Source organism: Ochotona curzoniae, unplaced genomic scaffold (genome assembly GCF_017591425.1).
Source record: "Ochotona curzoniae isolate NIBS_2020 unplaced genomic scaffold, NIBS_Ocur_1.0 contig_4612, whole genome shotgun sequence".
In the NCBI taxonomy this organism is placed as follows: Eukaryota; Metazoa; Chordata; class Mammalia; order Lagomorpha; family Ochotonidae; genus Ochotona; species Ochotona curzoniae.
The window spans coordinates 15230621-15255426 of NW_024466343.1; the positions used below are offsets into that span (position 1 = coordinate 15230621).

The following is a 24806-nucleotide window of genomic DNA, read 5'->3' on the forward strand; positions in this document are numbered from 1 at the left end:
GTGCGCCTTTTTGTCCGTGCGGCTCCCACTTTGTGCCTCAACACTGAATGGAGAAAAGGTCCCAAAACGGATTTCCCTTCCCCCCAAGTGAAAGCCTCATTCCAACAGTTCACTGAGACCTTTCTCTGTGGGTTGGCGAACCTGACAGTAGCCACGTGAGAAGTGTACCAGTCGATCTTCACCTGTCTCTGTAAAATCTGCCTTTCAAATAAACAAATAAATAATAAATATTTAAGCGATGCATTTATGACACACTACTGTGCTATGTATGTTTAAGATTGTCTTGGACTAAGAATAGCAACTGTCAACAGATGTCAAGCAAGACTTTATATTCTGAAGTTAATTGAAGTTAGAAGCCAAAATAGAGTTCACTTCCACTCAAGTCAGAGGAGGTTCTCCTGCGTGGTTAGAAAAGTCAGTATGTCTGATACCTGGATGGCATAAGGGAGTTATTTTTGTTCACCATTCTAAGGCTGCAATGGTTTTTTTTTTTTCAAATAAAAATTTAAAAAAACTTTTCAAATATAAAATGCCCTATAAGCTGATTATAATTCTATCAGATCTGATAAAATTCCTGAAAGAAATTTTCTAGATCTTGAAAGAAAATCTCATTTCAGATTAATATTTATATTCACTCTTGGCAAGTCAATTCTTGCTTTTTATTTTTCAGGTCTGTGGATCCATATAAAAAAACATGCATGGTCAATTTAGTAACAAATTTCTAGTTAAATTAAGCTAAAAGTTTAAAAATGCTTTCTTAAAAGCAAGTATACAGTTTTCTGACTGTGATACTACAAAAAGTTTAAAACTGCACTAAAAGGAAGCCATTTGAGCTATTTCCAGTTAGGTGTAACAAATGAAACACAAAGTTACTAAGCGCATACAAATGCTCTCTCTCTCTTCCTTCCCTATTTTTTAAAAATAGCATTCTTCTTTTACAGTATGAACCACCGGATGGTTTTATGCTTTTAAAGAATCTGGTTTATATCAGATACATTCCAAAAAATTTTTCAAATTAACAGAGTAAACCATGTGAAGTAGAAAAATAGTTATGCTGTTTTTAAAAGTCTTGATCAACATAGATTGTTTCTATCAAGTTTTTAACTGGTGTCTCTAGAAAATGGACTTTAGTTGAACTCAAATATCTTGAGAGAAAAAGGATGGGTTATTAATGGTCTATGGGTCTCTCTCTCTCTCTCTCTAAGGATTTATTTATTTTTATTGAAAAGGCAGATATACAGAAAAAAGATAAACAGACTTCCATCCGTTGGTTCACTCCTCAAGTGGTTGCAACAGCCAAAGCTGAGCTGATCTGAAGTCAGGAGCTGAAAGCTTCTTCTGGGTCTCCCGCATGGGTGCATGAACCCAAGGCATTGGGCTGTCCTCTATTGCTTTCCCAGGCCACAAGCACAGAGCTGGTTGGGAAGCAGAGCAGCTGGGACAATAACTGGCACCCATATAGGATCCCAGCACCTGTGAAGTGGGGATTTAGGCAGCAGACGTGCCAGGTATGTTCCTCTTCTCTTAACTTTACCTTACTGAAGGCACCTAGAGCCCCAAGAGTGTCTCTAACATTAACTGGCAGTAAAAGGTTTTGATGCAGCTATGACATGTAAGGGGAAACAAGAGGGAAGGAGGGGCAGAGCACTTGAGGATGACACCACATCACTATCTGGAAACATGAGGACACACGTAAATTGGCTAGTATGTAACTATGACCACAGATGGTCACTGCAGTGATTAGGAAGCATTTAATGCTATTGCTCCTGAAGTCAAAAACAGCTTATGCAAGCAAGGAAAAAATCTGAAATGCCAGCAACTTGAGACCAAGTTATAAGTGAATTTACTAATGTGACTATTTTCAATACTCATTGATTTCAAATCACACCAAATTCCTAACAAAAACTGTTTTCCTATGTTAAGCTGTTGTCATTGATTTAAAAAAAAACACTCTTTATGTTACAAATATCAACTAAATCTGTGGGCCCTAAGTGAATATACTGTTTTCTTTTGACAAAAAGGAAATCATCTGGGAAATGCTATTTAAATAGAAATAATTATAATAAGTATTTAGCCTGGCAATCTAGACATCTGCATGCCACGTGGAGGACATGGGCTTGGTTCCTGATATGGATCCTGGCTCCAGCATCCTGGAGGCCTTGAATCCCTCCCACCCAAATGGGATACTTGGTGGCTAGCTTAGGTCCTAGCCCAGGCCAGCTGCTGAGGGCATTTAGGGAGTGTTCCACTACATGGGCTTGCACCCCCACCCAGATCCCCCTACATCTCTCTCTTGTCCTCTCCAACCCCCACTTCTCGTATAACTTATTTTTTAAAATCTAAAAAAAATATAGATAACACAAACATTAACTCTGAAAATTAATTTGGAGCTAAACAATAATTATTTTAAACCTTGTACATTTCAAGAGAAATTATGTGCTATTTATACCACCTAGGAGAGCCACTTCCTTTTTGCATTCCTAGAATTTTGTGTTCAAACAATACAGACACCATTCAGTTCACTCAAAACATTGTTAATTCCATGTTTTATGTCAACACAGGGGAATACGTGGCCATTTGGAAACCGGACTGAGTACATGATTAGTAACATCTTTCTAAATCTAAGCTTAGTAACTTACCCATTGGACAATTTTGGAAAGAAAAAAAGATCTTCACTTGTCTAAGTTTGTGTGCTATATATACATGTATATATAATACAATGACAATAATTCATACCAAACATGAAGTTTTAGCTGATGATCCAACTTGGTAATAAAACAGTTATTCATATGAATATTTAGATATACCCAAATATAAGTTTTCATGTTTATTACCTTCCATATATTGATTGCCAGAGTATTTTTATCACATACACAAAGGAAACCGATTTATTTCACTGATTTCTAGCCTTAATTTGAGAGATTTAAAAACCCAAACTATAAAATATATAAAGCTGCTCTACAAATTATAAGAATTATTTAAAATTAATCATATTTTGTGTTCATGAAACTGTTTCCGTCTACCTAAAATCTGAACAGATGAGCTACTTGTAAATCTAGAAATATTATACATAAAAATAATACATAAAAATAATTAAGCAGGAGCTATAATTATAATGAAGTATATTTTCCAGTATTATTCTACTAACAGAAAGTGATATATTTTAATATATATTCTAATACATTCTACTAATATTATTCTACTAACAGCAAGTGAAATAATATGAAATACACACAACAGAACCGTAATGAAACATCTACCATAAACTTTAAATAGCTACTACCATTACAACAAAAATGGAAATATCTGTCTGAAATATAGTCAAAAGGTCCTTAGACACTGACATATTCAGATTTCAGCATCTCAATGTTCCTGCATTTAAAAAAAATGTTTAGGAATTGGTCTCATTTTTATAACCTTGAACCCTTTAGTTCTGCCTTTATATGGACATATGCCTCACACGAAACAACAACTAAATTGTTCAGCCAGTTGAAAAAATTACCAAGACAAAAGGCTGCATTCACCTTCCTTAAAAAAATCTTTTCCTTTTAGTATTATAAAATAGCAAAAATTACCAAGTTTTTTATAGAATTTGAACCATCTAAAATAAAATTCATATGTCCTGTGCTGCAAAATATCCATTCCCAATTTTCCTTTATTGTTAAAGCTACTTGAAAATGATTTGAAATAGAAAGCATAAAGAGGAGCATTTACGCACAAAATAATAAATATTCTGGAACAGTCTCTAAATTCAATCTTGTCATTATTTAACTTGTGGTTATAACTGGATCTTTTTCTAAGTACCATACTCAGATTTTCTTTTTAAAAATATGGCCTAATCACTTTGTGGCAAAAATAAATCAATGTATGCATAGTATACATGACAGATTACAGCACCTGACAGATTTCCTATTATGATTGTTAAGCTCAGAAAAATTGAATACACGTTTTTTCCAAATATAACTTTTCTAAGGATCCAAATCCAAGATAAATGCACATATTTTAAATCACTAAAACTTTACAAAATTTGTAAAGAATAGTTCAATCAACGGCCTGATAATCATTTCATCATTATTTCACCACAGTTCCAACTCTTTCTGAATCTAATAGAATCCTGTTATCCACTTCTATAATCAGCTATACAGTAAGAAATTAGAAGCTATCTATGAATTTCCATGAGTAATTTTATAATTTATTATGGAGTATGGTATTGCAAATTATTTATAATTCTGATGCCAAGTTCAAATTAATATTTATATGAGATCAGCCATAAAAAAGTACAGCTTATATTTAATAAATGAAAACATGATAAGTGATATACAACAGGGACCTAACAAAATTCTTCCATCATTGTCAAAATTTCACATTGCAAGTTACATATTTTCTTTTTAGAATTTTTACACTTAAATTAAGTACTGGAATTGGCATTTTCTGGTGCAGAGGGCACAGCCAGCACCTATAACACTAGCATTTCACATGGGTGCTAGATTGTGTCCTTGCTGCTCTACTTCTGATCTAGCTCCCTGCTAATAGCCTGGGAAAAGCTGTGGAAGATTATCCAAGTGACTGAGCCCTTGCCAACCCTATGGGAGATCTGAATGGAACTCCTGTCTCTTGGGTTTGGCTGGCTAAGTCCTGGTCGTTGCAGCCACTTGGGGACTGAGCCAGCAAATAGAAGACCTTTCTCCCTTCTTAACTCTGATTTTCAAAAATTCATAAATTTTTTAAAAATACAAAACTTCCATTTGGAAGTAATGTACACATTATTGTAAATGATTTATTCGCTCTTTCTTATGATAAATTTTGACAGAAGGAAGATTTTTAAAAATCAGAAGATACAAAATAAAGAGGAGTAAAATAAAAATCGGCCTACTATCAACTTTAAGAAAGCTCTGATCCAAAAATTTAAATTAGAAATCTGACATGCAATAGAGATGTATTTCTGCTTAGGTATGCCTATCAGGGCTAGATCATTAAGAAAAACATACCAAATATATTTTACATTGTTAAAGTATTGTCACATATAACATTGTATTATTAAATGAATTAGCATACACAATATTTGGCACAATTCTAGATAATAAGGCAATGATGATAATTTGGTAGTGGTAGTTTCTGTTTTAATTGTTGCAAGATTAACATTGATATAAACACAGGACAATGAAACATTTGGCTTTCTTTTTCTAAAAGTTTAGTAGTTGCAGTACACTACACTCTGTAACAATTTATTATAAATGTTATACAGTTCCCAGGACAAAGAAATGATAAATATTCAAGAAGGTGGAAATGCTAATTATCCTACTTTATTCGCTAGACAATATATATATGTATCAAACTGCCATTCATACCCTAAAATGTCCATATATCATATATCAATTTTGAAAGTTTATCATAACACATATTAAGACACATTAAAGGATATCTTTAAAGGAATTTTGGTTAAGCATGAAGAAAAATAAAATTATGCCTCTGCTAAGCAGGGTGTGTAGAGACAAAACAGAAATAAAGAATGAACAGGATTCTGGATTTAGACTGAGAAGAGCTGTGCTCAATTCTTGACTTTATTATTTTTTTTAAGTTTTATTATTTTCCTTGAAAGCCAGAGTGACAAATAAAGAGAATGGGACACACATATCAAGAGAAAAATCTATCCATTGCTTCATTCTCCAACACGCAGCACAGCCAAGGCACTACAGGTGCATTAGCAGGAAGTTGGACTGGACATGAAGGTAGGATTCTATCCCAAGAAACTGTCCAAACAGCAAATAAACATTCTATGATGCTTTAGCATTATGTCCATGATTTTATTCAGGTACACCAACATTTTAGAAAAGTTGTGAAAAAAAAAATTTTTTGTTTTTTTTCATAGACTGTAGAACACACTCTCTATGACACTGAATATCTTACCCCAGTAAATGTCTTTGAACAGTAATGAAAGGAGCTCATGTGAAAAGCAGGTGTCTAATTCACTGCAGTAACTTAGTTAAGAAAATCTGAGGCTATTTCCCTGGACCAGTGTCCTCATTTGTTGATACTGAGGTGCCGAATGATGTCAAACTTCCTCTCATTTCTGAGATCATTGTATTACCTAGTAAATTCACTTTTTTTCCCCTATTTTTTAACTGAGACTATAAGAAGCTCTACCTAACCAGTCTCTAAACCGACAGGAAAAGTATACATACTAAATACCTCTGGATTACCAGTTGCTGAGCCGCCATCAAGGACCCAGGAACCTAACCCTGGAGTCCTCTCATTTCTTGATGCTCTGTCTTTGACAACCCCAGTGCTATTTTCAGTGACAGCCTTTCACTTCTTAACTCTACCAACAAAAAGAAACCACACTGTATGCCTGCTATTGAGGACCTCCACCCTTTCCAACCCTTTGCTGATGCAAGTAAGGATGCTGACCTGCCTTCTGCTGGCGCTGAGGATTGCAGCCATGGAAGAATTCAACACAGACATAGCCAACAGGCCCCTACCATCATCTCAGGGATGGCTGATGATTATGATAAAAAAAAAAGTAGTGATAGCTTTTAAAAAGAAGTTTGTCTGCAATGATACTGAACTGAGCATCCAGAATACACAGCATCCAGAAGCAACTCAGCTAAAGGGTAGCCAGTTCAAGACCACATGCCAGTTCCTGGTGGAGATTGGACTATGCAGGGAGGTTGAAGGTTCTTGGATTTTCAGTGTCTGTGGCTCACAGAAGCTGCTGTGAAATTTTCCTGGCAATAAGTAGAATTGCCATGCTGCTCCCTGTTACAAATCTTTAAGACTTCACAGTTTGCATAATGCAACTGTTTGGAGTTTTCTTTTAACTCAGACAAGTGAAACTCCATGCAATAAACCAAAAATAGCCACTAAAAAGCCTCTCAAGCATCTGAACAAATGAAAAAAGGCTGAAAAGTTTCACTGTTTCACATTGTTCCCCTGCTTCTGTGACATTTTAGCTACTTGCCTTGGAGACAAGAGCATCACTCATTAATAGAAGTAATAAAATTTGTTATTTGTAAGTCTACATCCTTAAGCATTGCAGAATATACTTCTAAAATGGAAAAAAAATCAAGCTGTCTTAATTGATATGGATTATGGACCACAATAATAACAAAAGTAGCATACCCTGATGTGTAAACTGATGAGAAAAAAAAAACAACTTGAAGAAAAAATAACCAAGTTACCTGCCTTCCCTTAAGACCTCTCTTTCCACGGCTCCCAGGACTGCCCTAGAGTACAAGAAAAGTCACATGTAAACATTTGTTCAATGAATCAATGGTATACTATAGAGCACCTTACCTAAGTAACAATTAACCATGAATGCCAAAATAAGAGAAATAATTTGTTCTACAAACATCTGTGATGTTCAGAAAAGCTTCTCTATGCATATTAATTTACAGTGGCACTATTCCCTCAAGACAAGAATCCCAATTTTACTCATGAACTTGCCCTATGTGCTCTTCTATATGACATTGCCTTGCTGGTAGTTTTATATTCAGAGGTGAAGTATACTAACAAAGTTGTTGCAGCTAAACAGCAAGGCCTTCAGCTACTCCTATAGGGGCAATGTCATCTTCCCCATCCTCCCCAACCCTATTATAAACAAAGACACAATTATCATTGGCACTGGCAGCTTTGAAATCATAAAGGTGACCAACCCCAGGTTAAAAACAACATTGAGAAAGGCAAAGTAAAGAATAATGATTTTGGTGCTGGAGTTGAAGTGAAACAAGCTAATCCTTCATCTGTGGTGCTGGTGTCCACTATGGGTGCTGATTCTAGTCCTGGTTGTTGCACCTCATACCTAACTTCCTGCTAATGATCTGGGAAAGCAACAGAGGATCTTCTAAGTTTGGGCCCCTGCACTATGTGGGAAAGTCAGAAGAAGCCACTAGTTCCCAGCTTTAGATCAGTCCAGCTCTAGCTGTTGTGGCCATTTGGAGAGTGATTCAACATATGGAAGACCACTCCATGTCTTCTCCCTCATTCCTGTCTCTATAACTTTGACTTTCAAGCAAAATTAATAAATCTTTAAAAAACTGATGATTTTTGCATTGCCCAAGACAATCTTGTACCTACGTCCCCCTACCCTTGAACAACTAGAAGCATGGGATATAGTAGTTAATCCTGTATCCAAATCCTGGCTCTCTTTCTACTATCTGTAAATGGTGTCAGGCAGATTACTTCCTGTATGTATATCTCATTTTCAGCTACACTGAAAATAATGGCAGTAATTATCTCATTTTATTGGTGGGCACTAAAGGAGTTAACATACATAAATACATGTGTCTTGAATATATGTGACCATTTAAAAAACAATCTGTTGCTATCATTATCCAAAACTTCCTTGCTTTTATGTCAGTTTGAGTTGGGGGTTGTTACTTCCTTTCTAAACTATTTTTACCTGATATAATTATTTTGGAACTTATAACCACTTAAGGCACTGAAGACAAAATACTTGTCAAAACAAGGTAGCTTGGGATTGCTTCTACATACTGATTTTCAGAAAACATCATTGGGTGATATACCCAATTTCAAGTCAGTGGGGTTTGATAAGTTAACTCTCGTGTCTCTGATATACAAAATCCAGTTCACAGATGAGCAAGAGGACTCATTTCAATCAGAATTTGTTTCTTTATATAATTTGTTTCTTTATATACATCCAAACTGCTTAAACAGCTACCCTTTAAAACTGTGGAAGATCCCCTGAGCCACAGCATGAAACTTAAGGGTATTACAAAGAAATATATCAGCATATCATACATGCACATAAGTATATATGCATGTATACAATGCTGACATAACGAACCACAGTTTCTTTCCATTTGTTTTCTGGGTTGATTATTAATATTAATATTTTCCTCTGATCTTTTCTTATTTAAAGGTATTATAATCTTACAACAATTATTATCTATACCACTCAAGATTATAATGAATTTTTAAAAAGGTGACCATGCATTAGGGCATGGCACCTGCAATAATCACTATTACATGGAGGGGTCTCACACATATTGATTGAAAGGGTCTTTATATTTTCATGAAGATTGGTAAAAACTACTGAGAGTGATTACAGCACAATATTTAGTGATGGCTAGTGAAACACTGGCTTTAATTTCTTAAACCTAAGAAGATAACATTTTTCAGACATAAATGTAATTTTATTTGTTAAATCAATTAACAGGGGCCTTCTGCATGCACTGGATTCCATATGGGTGCCAGTTTGTGTTCCATCTGCTTCATTTCCCATCCAGCTCCCTGCTTGTGTTTGGGGAAAGGAGTGGATGACAGCTTAAACTTGGGACCCTGCACTCATCTGGGAGATCTGAAAGATGCTCCTTGCTCCTTGCTCCTAGTTGGAATGGCTCAGCTCCAGCTGCTGTGGCCACTGCAGGAGTGAACCAATGAAGGGAAGATCTCTCTTTCTGTCTCTGCTTCTTTCCCTGTAAATCTGCCTTTTCAATTAAAATAGATCTTAAAAAAATTACAAAGGTAAGTTCATGCAAAAAGGTCAAAAAAAGATTCAATTTTGAGTTTTATTAGTGTAAACTGTATATACTCCCAAGGGTTAAGAAGCAGCAGCCCAATTCTTTGCATTATTGATAGGATGCATCTTCCATTAGTCTACAGAATTACATGACAGTTAAGTGGATTAACTGTGGTATTATGTTGAAAATTGGACTTTCTATTAATCAACACATTCAAATTCTTTCAGTATTTTTCCATCTCCAGGAGCATTTGAAGCTAATTACTAAAAAAAAAAAAAATCATTTAACTATTCATTCAAAACACTACCCATTTGGAAAATTCATTTAGCAAAAAATTTAGCCATGATAGTTCAATGCAGGGTAAAGGTCTTGATTAATCCTTTTAAGTATGTTAAATCTTTGCATTTTGCAAAGATTGTACCCTTACTCATAACTATCTATATTTATGGGCAGTTATTTCTACCTACTCAAAGCACATCTTCTGAGGCTAAATTGTTCACCATACATTATACTGCCCTATATGAGGCTTCTTAAGAATTTATGACTAAATTAAAGATGGTAGATTATGATGTGACATAGTTATACATTTTAAATTTTAATGCAAATTTGGTAAGGTTTTAATTGAAAATATATAACAGTACATTATCATATCACATTTCTTCCCTATATTAAAATTCATTTTCCAAGGCCCAGTGCCATATCCTAGTGGCTAAATCCTCGCCTTGCATGCACCTGGGATCCTATATTGGCATCAGTTCTAATTCCAGCGGCCCAACTTCCTATCCAGCTTCTTGCCTGTGGCCTGGGAAAGCAGTCAACGATGGCCCAAAGCCTTGGGACCCTGCACCCACGTGGGAGACCCAGAAGAGCTCCAGGCTCCTGGTTTTGTTCGGCGCAGCTCTGGCCATTGCGGTCACTTGGTGAGTGAATCATTGGCTGGAAGATCTTCCTTTCTGTCTCTCTTCCTCCCTGTATCTCTGACTTTCCAATAAAAATAAAATAATCTTTTAAAAATTCAATTTCCAGATTAAAGCAACTCTAATTATATCTCTGGTAGGTTATTTTTCTTTCTTTCTTTTTTTTAAGATTCATCAATTTATTTGAAAGAATTACAGAGGGCATGAGAGAGACAGATATTCTATCTGCTGATTCATTCCCCAGATGGTTGCAATGAACAACACCACTAGCCATAAATTTCTTTTGGCTTTCCCACATGGGTGCAGGAGCCCAAACACTTGGGACATCTTTCACTGTTTTGCCAGTGAAAAATTTGCAGTGAAAGATTTGCAGGAAGCTGCAAATATAGGGCAGCTGGGACTCAAACTGGCACCCATATGGGATGCCAACATCACAGGCAGTAGCATTACCAGCTACAACACAACATCATTCTCCAAGTGATTTTTCTTAAACCTGGCTTACTCACACAGTAAGACAACATCAGTGATATCTGAGTTTACAACTGCTGTTAATACACTGTCCCACGCATCAATTTCAAAATAACACTTGAAAAAATGGACTTACCCGTTCTCCCTCAGGTCCCAATTGTCCTGCTTCTCCGGGAGAGCCAATAAAACCCTTAAACAAGGAAACAATCCTTACATTATTTCACTTGAGCATTCACTTCATAATTTTAATAGAAGTCCTTAATATTTATTTACAATCATATAAAAATATAAGACAAAAGTAAGTTCCACCAGGCTTGCGTCATGGCCCAGGGGCTAAAGCCACCACCTACAATGTCAATTCAAGTCCTGGATGCTCAATTTATGATCCAGCTCCCCGCTAATGGTCTGGGGAAAGCAGGAGAAGATGGTCCAAGTGTATGGGTTCCTGCCACTCATGTGGGAGACCTGGATGAAATTTCTTACTTCTGGCTTCAGCCTAGCCCAGTGTTGGATCTAGCTGTGGCAGCCATTTAGTGAATGAATTGGTGAACGGAAAAAGCAGTGAATGGAAAATTTCCCAATCTCTCTCTCTCTCCTTCCCCTCTTCCCCCAAATATTTCAAATAAGTAAATACATCTTTTCTTAATATAAATTAGAGAAGTCATGTATCAATCAAGAAAAGTAGAGAATATAATTTAAGACACAGCAGCTAATATGAGTCCATAAGACTAAACACCTTCCTTCACTGAACATCATGAGGCACAAAGAGAAACAACTTAAAAATATTGTATCAGGATACTCAAAGGATGATTAGATCATAGGATTTATGGCAAACATGGGACACAATGTAACAGTGGGAAGAAGAAAGATCCATTTCGCCTGGAGACTTAGGTTGCTTTACCCAGGAGGTTAGCATCTGAACCGGTTCCTGATAGGAAGGAAACACAGGGTTGACAGTAACTCATCTATCAACCAACTGAAATGAAATGATGTGATATTTACAAAGCATTTCAAATGATTCTTTGTGGTTGATTGACAGGAAACTGGGAATGGTGTCAGGTGCTGAATCAAGAAAATAGAGTGACATATTTTTGATTTGTTTATTCGAAAGACAAGCTGTTTAAGAAGGAGGAATTTTAAAAAATGAAGTATACAAAAGTGATTGATATAAAGGCACTTATGCTGAATGGTAACCTGTACACATTTACAGAATCATTAGTTACAGCTGATTTCAAATATGGCAACAGTTAAATTTGGTATCATATACCCAACAGAAGTTTTGACAATTTTGGACAGGGTCCAGTGTGTGAACCAGTTTATGGAAGATCTTTCTTTCTGTCTCTCTTTTACTCCATAAATCTGACTTTCCAATAAAAATAAATCTTAAAACAATAAAAAATAAATAAATAAAAGGGACAGGCATCTTAACTAGTATATAATTTTTAGTTAACTAGGTAGCCAGCTAAGAACTCAGGAATTGAAAAGTCAGACCTTTACACAACATAGACTGCACGGAGTTGTGGTCTTTACAAAATTAACACCACCGAACTACAATTTAGTGTATACCAAAAGAGGAAACACAGAAAAATCAAATGTGACATATTCTCTTCCTTCTCAGGTGGAACTCTGTAGATTTCAGTTAGAAGTAATGTATTTCCATTAGTATAAATAAAAGGGTCAGGAAGGTCCTAAATACTTCTGGTTTTGAGCCTTTCTTTTTTCCTTACTACACAAAGTAATGCCAAGGGAATTTGACTGCAGTGACCAGTGCTACGCCGATCTGAAGCTAGGAGCCAGGAACCTCTTCCAGGTCTTTCACATGGATGCAGGGTCCCAAGACTTTGGTCTGTTCTCCATTACTGTCCCAAGCCACAAACAGGGAGCTGGATGGGAAGTAGGGCTGCCAGGATTAGAACTGGTGTCCATATGGGATCCCAGTGTATTCAAGACCAGTACTTTAGCAGCTAGACCATTGTGCTGGGCCCAATTTTCTCTCTCTCTCTTTCTGGAACATTTTTTGTCATTTTACTGGAAAGGTTTTTTTAAAAGATTTATTTATTTATTGGGAAGTCAGATATACAGAGAGGAGGAAAGACAGAGAGGAAAATCTTCCATCCGATGATTCACTCCCCAAGTAGCTGCAACGACTGGAGCTGAGCTGAGCTGAAACAAGAGATGGGAGCCTCCTCCATGTTTACCACACAGGTGCAGGTTCCCAAGGTTTCTGGCTACCCTCATCTGCTTTCCCGGGCCAAAGGCAGGGAGCTGGAGGGAAACAGGGCCGCCATGATTAGAACTGATGCCCATATGGCATCTTGGGACTGCAAGGCAAGGAGTTTAGCCACTAGGCTGTGGTGCCTGGCCCCTTTTCTGTAACTTATCTTTCAAAAAAATAAATTACTGTGCTGATAAAAAGATAATTTAGCACATGGTTTTTTAATAAAAGATTCATGTAATATACAATATGCAAAAATTGTCCAGGAGTCAAATTAAATGGAAAAAAACTTATAATCCTATATGTTTCAATAGTTTTTGCCTTTTTAAACAAATTTAAAGTTAATATCAAAGTGGAACAAATTCTGGTTTCTTGTCACATTCTCAAAAGGAAATCTTTTCAAGATAAAAAAATGTGGAAATTCCTTTAAAATATATACATTTCTATACAAATGATAATTAAACGATAAGGGCACTGTTATAATCTAAAATAACTTTGAGATCAATCAGGGAGAAAAAGCTGATTTGAGATTTTTTTTCAAATTGATGTTATGAAGCTAGCCTCAAAATGTAAAAGTAAAGCTTAAAAAGCTGCAGCTTAGTTTGTAATTTTCAATGCAAGTAAGAAAAGAAAGCAAGCGTGAAAGGATAAATAATGTGCAAAAACAGTTAGAAGACCATAAAAAGTTAAACAAATCACCGAGGAAAGAAGACAACGTGCAGTAATAATAAATTGTTTCATGGCAAATGTGTGTTATACATGTCTTGGAGTTATAAGCTCACACATGGAAGAAATTGTCACATCTAAATAATAGCCATAGAATCCACAGAATAACTATATGCCATTTCTTGGTGCTATACCACTATTTAAAAATGTTAATCTCATTGAATTCTCACCACTACCTGAAAGGTAAGTTTCATTCTCATCATGTCATAAGATAATAAAAGTGAAGCACAGGAAGGCAGAATGATATCTAGGGCAGAAACCTAATGCAAGACAGCATTAAAGGAGAAAAGACAGCCTAATCCAATGCCCTGTTCTTGATCACAAATTCTGTATCCAACCAAACATACTTTCAGTATAACTTCAAATATAAAAATGTGTAAGTTTCCTCATATTTTGACCTAATGCAAAGATAGCCTAGCAGAATGGAAAGAATGTAGAGAACAAGTGAAAAAAACTTGATTCTAGTTCTAGCCAGCCATAATTGTTTTGTCAAATAAGCCAAGTTCCCTGGCCTATTGTTTTCTCAACTGTAAAATGGCACTGGAAAACTTATCGTCATACTTCACAGGGATGATGGAAAAATAAAAATACATGTGAAAGTTTAAAGAATGCTAAAAATGTACAGCATCATTGTTGCATATATTGTTTAAATTCTTTTGCTTTATTTCTAATATGTAATTTTTCCACACTAGGATAAAACACAAAACATCTGTGAAAAATTCATATTAATGAAAAAAGCTATGCATGGGTTTCAAAACCTTTTTGCATCAAAATAAATCACTTTAAAATTTTTACAGATTTAGTTGAGAGACAGCTAGGGAGAGAGCTCCCATCCACTGGTTTACTTTCTGAATGTCTGTAACAGTTGAGGCTAGGCCAAAGTCAGGAAGACAGTCCAGATTTCCCACGTGAGTGACTGGAATCCAATTACTTGGAGCCATGAGCCCTACCTCCCAGGAGCTGTACTGGCAGGCAGCTGAACTCAGAAGCCAGAGCCAGAAATCAAACACAGCTACGCCAATATACAATGCAGACATTTTAAATGCCAGGTCAAATGTCCAATTCATATATTTAAATTTTAATTCCAATTATAGGAACATTCAAAGTGTTTTTGTATAAGGCACAAACATTAGCTCTTAGAAAATAACTATTAGAAATGTTAAGTGGAGATACTTTGCAGTGTGCATCTGCACATCTGAATTTAAAAAATGGACTCACATTGAAACTGTTAAATATATCTTGACACTAGAATGCTGGATTTTACATCATTCTCTATATCTGCAATGTTAGGATACACTTAAACAGCAGAACGATGTAGTTGTGACTGTTGATGAGGGGCTAAACTATTGCTAAGATGTAAGGAGAAAACAGTGAGGGGGTGGAAGCCGTGGAGGGTGGAAGGGAAAATCTCTGAGCCTAAGAAACTGTACCATGAAAAACAAAAAACTAAAAAAAAAAAAAAGCTTGCTTTCACTAAATTTTGCTACAATTAGCTTTAACAGATAAGAGCAGTTTTTTTTTAAGACTTCCTTAATACTTGAATGTAGCAGAGATTTCATTCAGTAGCTTGCAGGCAGAATGGGATGTTTTTTCATATTGCCCTTGTATGATAGTTTTTGCATCATTAAATATACTATTACATAAAATAAATCCATTACATATAAAACTTTGAATTTCTTTGCCTTTTCATCTTTAACCTTTAACCAAAGAGGTTCATATTTGTTCATGGATAAGTAATACTGCATATGTTATGGAGTACTTTCTAATATGCCAGACACTGTGCTAGGAAATGAAAGTCAATAGAAAAGAATAAAGAAAAACCCACCATTATGAAGATATCCTAGAATTAGAAAAGGGAAAATAAATGTAAAGCAAGTGCATTCTTTCAGACTCCTTTTGCATTAGATTCTATGCTCCTCAGAAAGTTTAAAACTTATTAGTATTTTGTATATTTCATTCTCCTTTCATGCATGCATAAATATCACAAAGATGAAAATGCATACTTACTCGGACACCCTTTGGACCTGGATTACCTTCTGGTCCAGCTAAACCCTAAAGCGGAAAAAAAAAACTGTCATCTTATGATAATTTTTAAATTTAAATAAAATAGATAAAATTGTTAATGAAATATTGTTAACAAACAGATGAATCAGAGTATACAAAAACAATTTCCATAATTATTATAAAAATCAAAACTCAACCTACCTCATAAAGATTATGAATGCTCAAGGAATTTTAGAATTTCAGAACTAAAACAGAATTGACTATATCTATGCACAAATGTTTTGAACATCTAAACATATTACATTAACATGTATACAATAATTTTTCACCTATTTTTTTGGAAAATTATTTATGTTGTTTTAAACATTTATAATTAAAGATACATTTAATTTCATATCCATAAGTTGGAATATTCATTTTTATATTTTCACTTAAGATTTGAAAAGGATAAGATACAGTACCTCCAGGTATTTTTAAAGGCATAAAAATAAAATTTTGTTAACAGATTTTTTGTTGCCATTTTATTCCCTTCATTCATGAGAGTAAGCAAAAACAAATAAAATGCCATTTTCTATATTTAATTGATTTCAGATGTAATAAATTCATAGAAACATATGAAGGGAACTTGCTCTGTTTTTATTCTATATGAACGAGACAGCTAAATTAGAGGGGAAGTATGAAATGATTAAAATAAGTTTTCAAGACAGTATACTAAGAATTGAATTCAGTTTATAAAAGAGTATTTTGTATATGTAGCAGTATATGTAGCACTCAATCATTTTCCATAATTTTGTAACTATGTTATTAAAGGTGATGTTGATTACAGAGCATCTTAACTACTACTAGTAGTTTACACTGGTCACTGGAAATATTGTTTTAAGGTCTTATTGGAACCTAAGACATTTTAGTTGACTTATGTATTTAAGAGACAGAGAGAGAGGGAAGGAGACACACAGACAAAGGCAATTCTCTGGTGGTTCACTCCCCAAATACCAGCAATGGCTGGGTTGAGCTGGAAGCCAGGAGCTAGAATGCAGTCTAGGTCTCCCATATGGGCGGCAGAACCCAATTACTTGGTCCATTGTCACTGCTTCCCAGGGAAACTCCAGTCAGGAACTACAGCTGGAAACTGAACCTAGGTCGTCTGATATGGTACTTGGTGTTTTTAACAGCTAGAATGAAGTTGCCCCTGAGCCATCTCAGTTTGGAGGATCCCATTGTAATTAGCAAGGCCCACTGTCACTTTATACAAAGCTTTTCACAGTAAAACTTTGACAAAATTTTACAACTCTCATTTTTGAAAATATTTCTCAATTTAGCAAAATAAATCCCCTGGTGCTGGTATTGTGCGACAGATCAGAAAAAAATACTTTTGATGCCAGCAGCACAAATTACAATACTGATTCAAGTCCTTGCTATTCTGCTTCCAACCCAGGTTTTGGCTAATACACATGGGGACGCAATAAAGGATGGTCCAAGTATATGGGCTGCTTTCATCCATATGGCATACCAGGATGGAGCACATAGCTCCTGGCCTTGGTTTGTCTAAGCACTAAGAATTGTAGCCATTTTTTAAATGAACCAGCTGATGAAAGTGTTCTCTCTCTCTCTAGTGATCTGCATTTCAAACAAGTAAATCTTTAAAGAGCAAATACATAAAAGTAAACCCACAGTCACTTTAATGTTAACTCTGCAATTCATAGCATGATACCACATTCATGAAGAGGAACATAAAAGGAGAAGGATGAATATAGTTACTGCACCTGCCTGCCAGGGTAACCAGGTGAACCAATATTACCAGCAAATCCTGGGATTCCCTGAAATGAAAATTAAAATAAATAACCCAATACAGCATAGTCAAAGGAAATCCAAGGACATATATTTGGTGCATTTATATATCGAAGATTTGAAATAGTTTTTTTTCCAGATAGAAATACTGAATATGCTGAATTGCTTACCTAAGTGAAACAATCTAATTGAAGGAAAATGGGCCAAAATTACAAAATTAAAAAAAGATTGCCAGATTAGGAACAATAATCATTGTTAGGTTGAAACACTAATCATTAACAAGGATAAAACTAGGATGGAAAAATCAAATGCTAAAAAATCAAAGAAGACATTTGTCATACAATGTCATGAAGACATTGTATTCCTTAATAATCCTCTAATAATTTCTAAGTAATCAATGATTTCCTAATATCTTCTTAAACTGATTTCCTTATTTTTCTCAATTATTCTGCAACACACATTAACTGCCTAAGCACGAACTTTAGAAGACTATCCGGGACAGTGAAGTTTAAAACCAATCTTTTGATCCTTTGCAAAATAAGCCTTATATTCCAGAATATCTGATCTGGTAGATGGATACTAAAGTGGCAAATACACACAGTGAATATGGATAGAACTATGAACTGAATGTTTGTGTACCCCTTGAATTAACCAATTGCTAATGGTAATGCCTAATGGTATTAGGAGGTGAGGACTTAGGGAGGTAATAGGTCATTGGAGTGGAACACTGAAAAATTGGATTAACACCCTCACAAAGAAGACTGGAAAGCCAACTAGCTCTCTCTATCCCAAGAAGTCAGCATCCTGTAACTCAGAACAGAGGCTCTTACCATAACCCAACCATGTTCATCTCAGACTTTCAGCCTCCAGAAATATAAGCAATAAGTTTCTGCTGTTTATAAGCCTTCCAGTCCACAGTATTCTTATACCGTAGCTCAAACTGATATTTTTCATAGACATTAAATTCATTTGGAATAGACAACTCTGAATTCCTAATTTAAAACAAGGTTTCTTCAAGGAAAGTTGATAGAGACCTGGGGCATAAGAAAGGATATATTCTATAGAACTTATGGGAAAGCATAACAAAATATTTTCTTTTTATTTTCTTTCTCTAGTACATTATTCACTATTTATTCATTTATCATTATATTCAATAATTCTTAAACAAAGGAAAAGGCCAGAAGAATATATGATGAGTTCTTTTTACTTAAATTTGGTGACATTTTTAAGTTTTCTAAACTCCTTATTTATCATGTAAAAATAACTTTGTTCTTTGCCAATAAATGAATAAACAAATGAGCAGTTTCTCACTCTGAAGCAGATAGAAGAGTGTTATTCCAGTCTAAATGAAACATTACATTTCTTGAAGACTTGGAAAATCTAGGATAACAGCTCAAAGTTCTTCTCTTCACATTTTTAGGATCTATCTCCTCATTTTGTTCTTCTATTTCTCTATAAATTTCTTCTCTCTTAACTTGACCCAATAATCATCATCTACTGAGTCCTCTTTTTTATGCTGAGGTTTTTATATCTGTTACGTCTATAGGACAGATTGCATTTTTGTCATCCACATTTGAGGAAACTAAGAAACCGAGACATTGCAGTAGACAATTTAACAGATTTTGAAAACTAGTGACCTTCTGAGAATTCCTTAAGAAAGTCCTGCTGACATTTGCAGAGATTATATTCAATGATTTTCAGAAACTATGCTTATATTTTAGATATTATTAGTATGTATTTTATTACTGTGACATTTGCTGAGTACTTCCCGTGTACCATGCACCACTCACTTGTCAGTTATTTTGTCTTATTCAGTTTGTTCAAATAACTTATGAAGTATACCACATTGTCCTTATACTTCAGTTGAGAAAAACTGAGACGAATGCGGAAGCTTCTTTGGGAAAGGCCAGTCAGCTGGTGAGAAGCCAGGCTTTAAATCAGCAAGTCTAATTCCAGAGACTGCCTTAAAGGCTACCTCCCTAGTGTGCTTATGAAGTACATATAACCTGGAAAAGCAAACTAGGAAAAGTTTTCTGATTATTACATTTGCTCAAGTACATTTATACTGGCCTTCCTCTATGCTCTATGCAATTCCATGAGATGGAGACCTGCTCCCAGACATTCAGATAGGCTTATTGAGTATGCCAATAAAAAAAATAAAACCTACTTAAAAGGCTCGTTTTATTCTGTAATTACTTTCTAAGGACAAAATCTCGATCTTATTCTTTTCCCAGACAATAAGGGTATCTGATGTCATAGAGAAGTAAATCTCTTATAGGACACAAGTAAAATTTGATTTTGAATGGATTTTCATGGAGGATATAAAAACAACATGTAAAAGTATAACATATTCCAGCTGCACAGAGAAAAAGACACAAAAGAATTCCACTGGATGTCTAAGCTCTGAGATGCTAGAATATCAGTAAACAAAGTAAACAAGAAAGGCTTTTGCGGAGTCTTAAGTAAACAGTCTGAGCAAACCACACCCTAAAATCATTGCAACCACCACAGAATCTCAAAGGAAACACAACAAACACTATGACTCAATTCACTGCGCACTAAAAAAAATAATTAAGAAATGTTGGCTTTCTCAAATGTGTAGACTAGATGGACGGGCAGAAATAGTTGTATCATTAGTCCCATGAGAAATTAGGAACCGGAAATTACAAAGCCTGCCCCCATTTCACTTCTCACCCTAAGCATTGAAACACTGGCTCTGATTCTTACAGACCTCCCTCTTCCTGTTAGCCCTGCTACTACTGCCTCTGCCTTTATCTCAGTTTTCGCAGAAAAATAGAATTGATCAGTAATGACACCCAGGACCCAGAATGATTTGGAGAAAAACAGAACAATGTGTAAAAATATATTTAAGTAACTTAAGTTACTAAGCATTAAATTCATAACATATATGAAATATTGAAGACATGCTATCATAATTAACATTAGTACAGCCTGGCCATTAGTGAGGGCTTAGTAAATGATAGCTCTTATGACATTTATGTTTGCTGAGTAATTTAGAAATATTTTCAAGTTCTCCAGAAGTAAATGTCTTTTAGCAAATATGTTATGCTCCTCTTAACGAACAGAGTGTTTTCACAATTATAATGCAAAATTATTTTAGTGCCTTCACAAAACACAAAGGTTTCAATTTTTCTGGAAACAAACAGAGGAGAAAGTAGGAACTCACCACAAAAGACATTTTCCAACCTTTAAAACTGATTTGAAATTTACAAACCCTCAGGAAAAAAACATATATTGAATATGCTAACAGAACTGCAACAGCTGGAAGAAAACTGTCAGTTTTGTTACATGGTCAATTTCTCACTTGGAAAGTACCAGGTTTCTTTCACTGAAATCCACACAGTTCTTCTAAGGCTGAATGGTATGAGTTTATTTTATTTCATTTCATTTTTTAAAAATTTTATTGTTACCTAGGGACTCATTTCTACCATCCTTCTCATTTTCCCCCCTATAAATGCCCAAAGACTTTTCAGTATCTATTTGGTCTTCTGGAAGCCTAAAGCACATTTGTTGTTGATACTGATCATTTTGATTACCATTCAGCAATCTTGAAAAATTGCAACTTTAGGAACTGAAGCACATAAATACCGTTACTAACAGGAATAAGAGGGAAAATTGGTTTATGTTTGTTCATTTGCATTTTTCCCTCAGGGACTGCCCATGGTGTTTCTTCCTGAGGTTCCCTTTAGGGCTTCCTGATGATGTTTGCAAAATCCTTAATAATGTTATCCATCATAATCTCCTACCATTTTCAGTGTTTTAGTTATACTGGCCTAGGATATACTGAATTGAAAACAAAACACATAACTTCATTTTTTTTTTCCTATTATGCAATGATATATTTCTTGGGGAGATGCAATAAAATTACCAAAAAACAGACAGCTCAATAATTGTTTTGACTCATATATATAGGGTGTATGTATATTTAGACAATAATAAGTATACCATTAGAAGCTGTTTTTGAAATACATTTGCATTTCCTTCACAGGGTCACTGAAACCATACATAATACCAGAGGCAAAAATATGTATGTGTGCATGCATATGTGCTAAAGTATTTGAAAAAGGTCATGACAAATGAAACTAAAGGTATGCTTATTGTGGTATGAAAAATTTTAAATTCATGTATATGAACTGTCTTAAAACAGTTTATAGAAATGTGTAACATTAAAAAAAATTATAGTTTTCTTTTTTAAGTAAAATAAACTTATTTCTTTATTTCACTTTTCCACGAACTTTTTGAAGTTACCACATATATATTTTTGATTCGCTTACTTTTATTGGAAAGGCAAATATATAGAGAATGTGATACAGAGAGAAAGATCTTTAACCCTCTGGTTCACTCCCCAAGTGGTTGCAATGGCTAGAGCTAAGCCAGTCTGAAGCCAGGAGCCAGGAGCCACGTCTCCCAGGCAAGTGCAGAGTCCCAGGGCTTTGGGTCATCCTCTCCTGTTTTTCCAGGCCACAAGCAGGGAGTTGGATGAGAGATAGGGCAGCTGGGACATGAACTGGCACCCATATAGGGTATCCTGGTGTATGCAAGGTGAAGATTTAACCACTAAGTTATCGCTCTGGGAGGTACATTTTATAAGGACAGATTTAGGGCATTTATTAGATTCTCAAAGATATCCGTATACTGCAGAAGAAGCTTAAGATCTACTCTTCTGAAACATGTTTTGCGAAGTGAATATGAATAACAGTAAAACATTATCTCTATGTAAATACTTTTAAAAATCTTTGGTTAATGAAATAAAAGATTACCCTGCACTATATACAATGAAAATTACTATGGAGAAAATGCAAAAAGTAAGAAAAAATGGAAAAAGCAAGGAGAACTAATTCCTCAAGACAGTTCTTTAAACTGTTCATTTTGTATTGTACCAGACATAGGTCATATAATGGAAGCACTTACTTGGTCACCTTGGAGGCCTGGGAGTCCCATATGTCCTTTGGCACCCTACAGGGGAAAAGGTGAACACAAACTATGAAAAGTAAGCTTATATAAGCCAGATAAGCAAATGCAGGTTTTAAGTTGTTTTTCTAAAAATTTGGTTTCCCTGTCAATAGATATTTAATCCTTATTAATTCATTTATTGTTGATATCATTGATTAAACATGAAATGTTAATAATAAATTGGTTATTAATGACTTAATTATTTGACTGTTATTTGAATGATTTGTTATTCTTAACCAAAATGATAGCATAGCATCTAATAAAAAGTAACATCCTGTCATAAAAGGTTTACATCTAATAACAAATCTGCTATTTTCGGAAAGCTAGTTTAAGTTCAGTAACACTGAAATAAAATGCTTTCAGATACAATCTGTTTGTAATTAGTGAAAAACTGGACTCTATTCAGGCAGATAATCCAGTTCTCATCATTGTCATAACATACCATATATGGGCTAACTCAAATGAATGAGGATGCTCATATGATCACCGAAAGTTTTTACAAAGCTGCCCAGAGAGTTAGTAACAAAAATGCTTTCCAAATAATAAAACCAAAACCAATCTTAGCCTCTTATAAATTAACACTAAAATTTCAAAATCAATAAAGTCCTTTTTTTCTCTAGAAGAATCTTCCTCTAGAATAAAAATGAAATAACGTTAAAGAAATAACAGAAAGAAAGAAAAAAGTAAGACTTTGCAGGTTATTTGTGTAGTTACAAATAACAGTCAGTGAACTTGTCTAGTGTTTACCAGAAGATTGTAATGCATATAAAAGATCAAGGGAAGTACCATTTCTTAAGCACCTCACAAGATTTTTTTTTTTAAAATGTAGGGATACTTCAGAAATTTCATGGAAGATGCAACTAAAGAGTAAAAAAAATTAACATCTATGCATTTGAGTCTTCACAACTTCATGAAATAAAGGTATTTTGAAGAAACTATGTATCCATGAAATGTAAAATGCTTTGCACCAAAAGTAATTTATCTTTTCATTATACTTTCCATAAACTTTTTGAAGTACTCTTGTTTAACTCAAACGTCTGAAAAAAATAATACTTCACAAATATCAAATCTCTCCAATCAATATATGTGAACTGAAGATACGTATATAAGGTTTCAAAATATGCCCTATTTAGGATTAAATTATCTTTAATGATTAGTTACTGATGATTCATCAACAGAGATGATTTCAATCAAACAGATAATATCCTGGTTAGACAATGAGAAGATTAGATGAATTTATCTATATGAAAAATCAGAAATTATTTCAGCAGGTTTTGAGAAAATAAAATGATGTAAATATTTAACAAGCCAAGGAGGCTCATGAAAACCAAAGAAAGGATTGGAAATTAAGTTTGAAGACAAAAGGTTTTTATATTATTTGTAAAACATTTTAGAGACTGGAAAGTAATGGAGGCAAAAACAAAAGAAAGGAAAGGCCCATCAATGGGTGTGCGGCTGTCATATTATGCTATTGGTAAGACTTGTAGAAGTTAGCCATGAGAAAGAAGCAAAGACAGGGAAGAAGGAAATGGATGAACTACGTTGAACTAGCATGTGCCAGCCATGTACCAGCCATGTCCCACGTCCTAATTAACTCCTTGGCAGTTCTGGGCAGCATGTATTTGCAGGAGATTGCCCCTCGATCTCCACCTGCCTAGCCTATATGGGACAGCATAGGCACATGACACACTGTGACCCTGGGAGAACCTCTGACAAGAGTCTGAACTAACAGAGCCCAACATGGCCTGTTCACAGGGCATGCAGCAAGAGCGATGGGATGCACCCCAGTCTCTCTTCTCTGCCTCTTTAACAAACTGTGCTAGGACTTCCTTTGTAAGCAACTGTAGGAAGTCAAATTTTTCATTCATCCTGCCCTTCAGCAAGGAACGAGTTTGCCCTGAGACACAGTTTCTTATGCTTCCTAACATTTAACTTCTTTGGAGGGCCCAGAGAGATTGCCATACCTGTTAGCCAATCACAATGTTGTTGCTGGGTGGAAGTACTGTTGGAACCGCCTTCTGCCCCCCCCCCCTTTCCTAACCTCTACAGGCGTGTGACTTCTTTAAAATAAATGGACATCCTCCACCACCAGTTTGTTTCCAGTGCTTCTGCTGCAGATGAGCACTGTTGCCTCACCCCTTGGTGAGTTTCAGGGCCTGCTAAACAGAAGACCCCTGAGAAGTCTTATTCCTTGTTTGCAAATGAGGAAACTGAGTACTGAGCAATTAAATAACT

At 35.2% G+C, this 24806-nt stretch overlaps 1 protein-coding gene across 1 annotated transcript in view; it reads right to left on the bottom strand.

Moving 5' to 3' along the window:
* Positions 1-24806, bottom strand: part of COL24A1 (collagen type XXIV alpha 1 chain) — a 298672-nt gene that overhangs the window by 234589 nt on the left and 39277 nt on the right. The window contains exons 7-11 of the mRNA XM_040987252.1: positions 22530-22574; positions 17573-17626; positions 15813-15857; positions 11001-11054; positions 7179-7223 (exon numbers count right to left, since the gene is read on the bottom strand). Coding sequence (XP_040843186.1) covers positions 7179-7223; positions 11001-11054; positions 15813-15857; positions 17573-17626; positions 22530-22574 — 243 coding nt within the window. The remainder of the gene's footprint in view (positions 1-7178; positions 7224-11000; positions 11055-15812; positions 15858-17572; positions 17627-22529; positions 22575-24806) is intronic.